The sequence below is a fragment of the Corvus brachyrhynchos genome, unplaced genomic scaffold (genome assembly GCF_000691975.1).
Source record: "Corvus brachyrhynchos isolate BGI_N302 unplaced genomic scaffold, ASM69197v1 scaffold365, whole genome shotgun sequence".
NCBI lineage: Eukaryota > Metazoa > Chordata > Aves > Passeriformes > Corvidae > Corvus > Corvus brachyrhynchos.
Genome location: NW_008239544.1, coordinates 2,244,830 through 2,252,318, shown reverse-complemented (window position 1 = coordinate 2,252,318; position 7,489 = coordinate 2,244,830). Strand labels below are relative to the sequence as shown.

Genomic DNA, 7,489 nt, shown 5'->3' with positions numbered 1-7,489 from the left:
CCCCTCCTCCCGGCCTCCTCCTCCTCCCTCCACCTCGGCCCAGCACCCCCACGCGCACAGAGCTCGGCGCGGCCGCGTCCCGCTCGCCTCCTGCGAGTACAACCGGAGGATAATGCCCCCTGCAAACTGTCTGCTTGGTGAGTTAACAAGCAACGAGGTGGTCTCTTTTATCCTAGTTCCACCTCTTAAAAGACTCCTGAAGCACGGCTCTTACACGGCCATTCCCGCATCAATTTATGCACAGGACTTTTAACTTAAAGCTGCTTTCTTTTTCCTTCTTACAGAACTTTGACTAATCCTAGCGAGCAGCCATGTCCTTCCTCAGTGAAGAGCATTTAGATTGCTCTGTCATATGTATACAGAGAAGATCTGTGTAGTAGCACTGTGGTGCATGGTAGTGGTTTTGGCTTTTTGTGTTGCTTAGCAAGCTAAAGGAAGAGTCCTTACAGATCGCTTTCTGAGAAAGGCTCTTCCTTACTAAACCTCTTTTAATGCTAGTTGCAGTGGATCCTCAGGTATATATTTTTCCCGTGTAGTTCAGTTTGTTTCTTAAGCTACAAAATCTTGCCTTTTTTCTGTTGCTTGGTTACTTACAGAAGTAGAATGTCTCTTCAAGCTTGAGAAAAGAGTCAGAACTATGAACCAAGAACCATGGTCAGTATAAAAAGCGATCCAGGAAGTGGCCACAGCAGAGGTATCACAGGGTTTTTTTCCCTGCTGTGATAACATCTGCCTTTACGGCTCCCTTTACCCTGCATTCAGTTATTAGTGCCAGTCATGAAACACCTCTTTCAAAAGAAATAGAGGGATGGCTTCAGCTCGTACTAAACAATTACATGCCACCTGCAAGCAAATAACTCTTTTGATTGCCTCCTTTTAATGTATATAGTTCTTTGCTTGCATTACTGTAGAGGATTTTTCCAGCTTTCTTTATCTAAAGGAAAAGAGAATGTTAAGGATATTTTTCTCTGTCTTTCCTGAACTAGACCTAATCTCCAGTTCTTATTTCACGTGCATTCACTGAATTGTTGCTCTGAGCAGCATCACTTGCCTTAACTTAATGTGAAAGGCTACAACAGGAGAGAAAAGTGGGAGGGGGATTAATGGAGTCTCCCAGTACTGTGGCTTTCAAGCATTAGTCTCTTCCATGTTCCCATTGCTACCTTAAACTAAGGCTTCTGTTCAGCTTGGAGGAAGGCTCTTAGGCATTCCATTTTTGTGGGAGTAGAACATTCAAACCCTTAAACTGCGGTCCTCTGGTCTCTCCAGAGATTTCATGTCCACCTTAATGCTTGTGCAGACACATACCAAGTTCAGTCAGGGAACTGACTTGTCTGAAAATTTGATTACATATTTGGTAAAGATCATCTTCACCATAATGAACTTGCTGAATTAACTCATGCAGCCACACGAGCACCATTGCTGCACGGGAGAGCGTACCAAATGTACATCAGCTTGAGATACTGGAGAAACAAGCTCACGGGCCCCTTCGTTCATGCTGTGTAGCGGCTCGACACACTCAAAAGCAGTAGACAGTTGCTTTGACTCTGAAGACGCAGATACGAAGGCAGTTACCAGCAGCCCTACACTGCCACATAGAGACTTCAAAGATCCAAGAGCAAACTGGAGACTTCTGGAAAAGGTAGCTCCCAACTGCCAGGATGCTGAATTCTAGAGGACAATGGCCAAAAGGTGGCATACTGCTAAGCTGCTCTTTCATATTTCATAGCTGCACCGTGTCTTAAGAGTTCAAGAGAACCAATGACAGAGTTTTTTTTCAGAATTCTAGCATCTAGAATTGTGTGAAATTCTGTCCTGCTGTAACACTGCTTTGCTAAAATTAATTCTTTAGTCTAAAACTGAAAACATAATGAAAATTTTGTTGTTTTCTCTTGTAAGCTTGTCTGGCATAAAAAGTAAGCCCAGAAAGAGAAAATAAAATAATCTTCCCTACTACTGCCACCATCAAGAATGAGGGACGCAGTCTTTCAGTGCATACCAGGTGATTATAATTTTTATCTGTTCTGAGCTATTCAAGTTCTGAAAGTAATTATTTGCTTGCTTCGAAACTCTGAGGCTTCTCTGGTAGAATTTTTTGCTAGTTTTCTTTCTTTCAATAAATACAAGGATTCTCTGTTTTACTATTCACAATTCACAATTAATGGCCTGGTGCTACAGTAATAATGCCAATAGTAAATGGTTGTGCAGACTTGGCACACACTATCACCGTGGTTTCTCACATCAAACTTGAATTTATTCATCCTCCAACTTAATAATTAAATTGCCGAGTATGTATAGCCACAGTTACAGAAGTGCATCTCTGACCTTAACTCGTCCATGCATTTTTTCAGATTTCTTTTTTTTTCATTTCATAGTGCACATAAATGCATGTACAAATAATTCTTGACAGAACTCTAAGACTGCAGTGAATTGATTTACAAGAAGTGAAAACAGTTCATGTTGTTACTTTTAGCATATTATTTTCAGTTTTCAAGGTGGTTTTCGAGGCACGTTCCAGTTGCAAAAAAATAACTAGGCTCTTCTTTAACTGTCAAAAATATAAAATTTTTCGGTTCCAAAGCACATTTGTTCCTAAAGAAATTAGATGAATGAACATGTATTTTAAAAAGGAAGAACAGAGCATACTTGGAACATACTTAAAAAATTCTGATCTTCCGAAGTAAGAAGTGTATAGAGAATAAAATCAGGTAACTAGTTTTGAATTGCATTTCTATAAAGTCTTCTCAGGCATCTCTTCAGGACTGGTGCTGTTTGTAGGACACTACTGGAGATACAGGCAGAACTGGTGATACTGGAATTGTTGTCAACACCTGATTCTGGAACAAAAACATCTTAATCCTACCGAACACCCAAAGAAAGATAAGGAGGATGCTGACATACTGGATCCAGGCAAATTTAATAATTTCCCAAAATCCTGGCTGATATTTAAAGAAAGTCAAGGAGTGTTAATGAAGAAGCTTCTGATGCTACCACTGCAAAAACTAAACTCTGAGCCACAAAAACACCTAAAAGCCTTCACCATGGTAGGTAACAAAAGCTGGAGGGAACATCTGTCCTAGAAGACATTTAGCCCAATTCTGGGTAAAGCACCTACTTTGTGCCTGAGTCATCAGGAAGTAGTTATTGTTAATATTCAGGCAGGTAAACAAATCTTGTAAGAAGTGTGATCCATACAGATTCTTCTAAATGCAGGCTCATTCTTGTCTAAGAAAAAGAGCAAAGAACTTAATGAATGAAGAATTATTTTGTTAGAAAAAAGAAAAAAAATTCCAGTCTGTCTGCACATGAACAGATGTAACCACCGCCCACTGCAGGAGTTATTATTTGGTGAGATGATCTTGCATATGGATTTCTAATGATGTGCTTTAGGTCACAGACTACAGTATCATGCTTTGCTAGTGGCATCTGTGACGGATCGGGACAGCAGGTACTGCAGAACCAAAGCAAGATGTACTACGATTATTCCCTGAGAATAGCTAAGGAACTGCCTTAAAGGCCTTTTTAGCAAAGCTGAAAAGCAACAGAGGTTCCCAGTAAAGAAAGACAAAAAGTGGTTATGCAAGCAGAACCATCTGAAGGAATGAACAAATAGGTATTTCATTAACTCCAGAACCGTAGCATTTGCTTAGCTAACAAAAAAAAAGTTTAGCAACACATCTAAGAGAAAACAGTTTGCATTTGGCCTCTATGTGGCGGAGGCTCAAATAATAGAACCCTGTCATGTCACAGTTTATGCAGTTTTCAAAGGATATAAGATAACTTCCACTGGGTAATGAACGGTGGCATTAATGATAAACGGTGTATCTGTTGCTCTTCCAGTCATCCAAACAGGGTTGGGATCTGAAAAGACTGTTGTCACTAAAGTGGAGAAAGAAAACATCCAGATTAAGGGGGGGCTTATAGGTGTTAATACAGAAGTCATATATCTCACGAAACAGCTGCCAGTATGCTAACTACTACTGTCCTGTAGCTACACATTCAGACTTACCATTTCTATCCCAATATGCCGCAATGATGTTTACTAGATCATAGTCACTTGCAAAAGGACTTGTGCCATTGACCACAGACACCTGTTACAACAAGGAGACACTTTAATTATTTCTCCAGTCTTCAAGACAGTAATTCTACTGAGTTTCTTACACAAAGTAACCATGCCCTTCAAGGAACGAACATAAACATCACACTGAACATCTTGGCACAATAACCTCTTCCCTCTTGTAGTCTAACAAGGAAACACCAGTTCCAAAGTTTTACAGTTCACTCTGTGCAGCAGTACAAATAATTAGGGTGTCACCTGCGATACTAGGCCGATTAAGAGGGTGGAGTGGGGGGGAATTGATGGGGAAGGGAAAAATGTTTCCTCACATTGTATCTGGTATCCAGTCCACAATGGTTAAGTAATTGCCTCTGGTTCAGTTTCAGGTCTCCATTCACATAGAGCTGAGACCCTGGCACAGGAGAAAAAAACTGAAGAAAAGCCATGCTCTGCATCACAAATGTTGACATTCTCTGAAATAGTGAAGACAAAAAAGGAGAATTTAGAGGGAGGAGGGGGGACACAACATACTTTTCTACTCTGTATCTACAAAGTTTTCTATGTGGATTTGATTTTTCTACGATTCCCAAATTTCAGATCATCACATTAGTCTAAACAAGCGAACACCAAATAAAAAATACAATTTTTTAAAAAAGTGAACTACCTTAGTTACTGGGTAACTAACTTTATTAACTCAACAAAGTTCCACAGGAAATGCAGTCACGTGCAGCAGTCTGTGGCTAATGACAGAACGATCTGACTAGCCATAACATGTATAAAGCAGCAAGGTGACTAAACACATTCATTGGAGACACACTTTAAAAAACTCAGCAATCAAAATCAAGGACCAAATAAAGAAGGTATTACCGTTCTTATCGACCACTCAATCTGAAGGAAAATGTCCACAATTACAGTGGAAATAAAATAAATAAATAAATAAATAAATAAAATAAAAAGTGTTGTGAATATCAGAACTCCCTGTGATACTAATACCTGACCAAATACCTCAGTCCAAATTTAGGACTGTTGGGCCTTTATTCTGGGCCTCAGGCCCAGAATGTTTCCTACACCACACAGCTATGCTTGCTAAGCTTGTCCATCTGCAATCAGCAAGACTCTCTAGGAGAAACAGCCTAATCTCCCTAGGAAAACAAATTCTTGTCTGTGTGGCTGCACCCAACGCAGCTCTGTATTATTGCTCCTTTCAGATGTATCCCTGGGTTCCCTGTGCGCTGGTGTTTTTGCTTTAGGTATTGACTGCACTGCCGCAGCAGAACTGTGTTGTCTTGTCTTCCTGTAACACTTTCTTCCTCGTCCCAGTTACAGGACACGGAAGATCCTGGCAGATGATTACCGATGCTTCAAGAGCTGTTAAGCAAATCGAAGGAGTTTCAGGCTGCTGCAACAGCCTGGCTCTCCACCTCAGAAAACGAACTGGTTATGTCAAGACACAGCAGGAGGTAGGAATGCACATCCTTCTGCCTATCGCAGGACTCACAGTTATTTCCAGGTGCCACCCACACTGATACTCACTGTTGTGCATTTCTGTCCTGTATGCTGCACTACAGCCCAAGAGAATACAGAGCTTAAAATTTAAAAAAAAAAGAATTTCTAGCAAAGCGTATGAAAATACTCAAGAGAGCTAGACTAGGAATGACACAGCAGAGGAGAAGAAAATTAAGTATTTGATAGTAAAATAAATATTTTAGATAGGAATTTCAAATGTGGAAAGTTTCTTTTCATCTTTTGTATAACCACTACTGGAATATTACAATGGGTCTGTACATCACAACAAGCAGAACTAAAAATGCTCACATAAAGCTGGTACGAAAAGAGTAGAATCAGCTGAACGCCAACTACGTGCTCCGTTGGTTGCAGTGGAAGTTCCAATTTAAAATGCAACTGATCCATTTTGCCATCTTGATTTTTGTCTTCTTCTCTAGTCTAAACAAATTTTTTTTAAAGACAGGAATTTCTGTTTAGAAACAGAAAAAAAACAGAAGTAAAACCCTGGGGGACCTCCACAACTGCAGCACGCACATACCAAGGAAGCAAATAAACTGCATAGTTAGGAATGCAATAAAAAGCTGCTTGACTATTTATAGACAGAAGACTAGAGACAAACAAGAAGCCTACACTGTCATCTGTTGTACAATGTCTCATATGCCCCTCCCGGGAGGGATAGTTTACTTCAAGGTCTTTTCTGCCCTACAGCATGCCAACCGTCTCCCCTGCATGCTACAAAGCATGCCTTAGGATCTTCTGTAAGACACAGTGCAAATATATGACTGATGGTCAGGCTTGTGCCTCCTGCCACTGCAGCATGCCTCTTAATGGCCTCTGTATGCTCATTCGTGGCTGTGAGCCAAGGCTTGCTATGCTTGTGTGCCAGTGTCCAGTACTTCAGCTACTTGCAAATCTACCAGGGCTCATAACCGAGGCAAACAGAAAAATAACTGCCACTGTGGAATCCCACAAATAAAAATGACTGCAAGGCAGAGGTTATGTGCTTCTGAAGGCACATACCTGCTTCCAAATCTAGGGGCTACCTAGCAACCCCCGCAAACTTCACGGGATAAGCCATGCGGCCAGTGGAGAAGGGCACAACTAATTTGATGAAAGTAAACTGACGTGTTCACGCAAACCACCAGCGGTGCTTGTGGACATGGTTTAGTGGCAAAATCGGTAAGGTTTGGCTAATGACTGGACTTGATCTTAAGGGCCTTTCCCAATCTAAGTAATGCTACGATTCAGTAACACTGAGCGGGAGTGCAACGGGACTCGTTAAAAATCCAGCAAATCCCGATGTGAGGCACAAGGTTATACATAAAGCTGCTGCTACCTGAAGGCAGCAGTGCCTGACGGGCCACCCGCTCAAAAGCGCCATCAGCACTCGTGCCCTGAGCCGGCTACCGGTCCGCTGGCCCTACTCTGCAGCCTCGCTTCTCGCCACTGTTGCCGGGCCGCCCGGGCAGGCCTACCGACAGGAGCGGGACTCGGAGCCGGTCCTCCTGGAGCCTGTTGAACGCTGGGAACGTGCTCCACGCCAAGAAGCTGCCCGGGCCGGACCCGATGGTGGCGACGAAGAGAACCTCGTACCGGAAACGGACGGTGGGTTGCTCCAGGTACGCGCTCTGCTTCAGCCAGAAACCTGAGGGCAGAAACAGCACGAGGTTTCAGGACTGCGCCGGGCCCGGCCAAGCCCCGTGAGGTCGAGTGGCGCTCACCGTGGCTCCGGTAGGCCACCAGCAGCGGTGGCACATAGGTGAGCGCCGTGATGAGCAACAGCGCCAGTGCCGCGGCGGAGCAGAACCCAGCCCGGTAGCGCGTGTACAGCGCGGGATGCGACAGATCCACGACGCCAGCCATGGCGAGCGGCCCTCAGCGCGGGACAGCACCGCCCCGCCCCGCACTCTCACCGGTCGCCCTCAA

At 43.2% G+C, this 7,489-nt stretch overlaps 2 protein-coding genes and 1 long non-coding RNA gene across 6 annotated transcripts in view; 1 reads left to right on the top strand and 2 right to left on the bottom strand.

The window, feature by feature from the left end:
* Positions 1-3,221, bottom strand: part of LOC103620547 (carbohydrate sulfotransferase 5) — an 18,073-nt gene extending 14,852 nt beyond the window's left edge. The window contains exon 1 of one of the 2 annotated variants that reach the window (XM_017741379.1): positions 3,116-3,221. Coding sequence is in view for 1 of the 2 variants with exons in the window: in XM_017741378.1 (XP_017596867.1) it covers positions 1,441-1,451 (11 nt within the window). In the remaining variant the exon portion in view is untranslated. Of the gene's footprint in view, positions 1-1,440; positions 1,528-3,115 lie in introns of those variants that run through there. The other variant, XM_017741378.1, reaches the window with a different exon arrangement.
* On the top strand, positions 7-4,525 carry LOC108448453. 2 transcript variants are annotated; one of them, XR_001864341.1, is made up of 4 exons: positions 7-137; positions 1,900-2,002; positions 3,214-3,348; positions 4,438-4,525. It is a non-coding gene; the product is annotated as an uncharacterized LOC108448453 (long non-coding RNA). The 2 variants fall into 2 exon arrangements; XR_001864342.1 differs by having other exon boundaries at positions 1,406-2,002.
* TMEM231 (transmembrane protein 231) lies at positions 2,237-7,482 on the bottom strand. 2 transcript variants are annotated; one of them, XM_017741380.1, is made up of 7 exons: positions 7,285-7,432; positions 7,039-7,208; positions 5,873-6,001; positions 4,387-4,530; positions 4,010-4,091; positions 3,774-3,879; positions 2,237-2,946 (listed from the first exon to the last, which is right to left on the bottom strand). In XM_017741380.1, exons 1-7 carry the CDS (start codon positions 7,424-7,426, stop codon positions 2,757-2,759), a joined length of 963 nt encoding a protein of 320 aa, XP_017596869.1. In that variant the 5' UTR covers positions 7,427-7,432; the 3' UTR covers positions 2,237-2,756. The 2 variants fall into 2 exon arrangements, with proteins under 2 accessions (XP_017596869.1, XP_017596870.1); XM_017741381.1 differs by lacking the exon at positions 5,873-6,001 and having other exon boundaries at positions 7,285-7,482.
* Between the last annotated feature and the right edge of the window lie 7 nt (positions 7,483-7,489).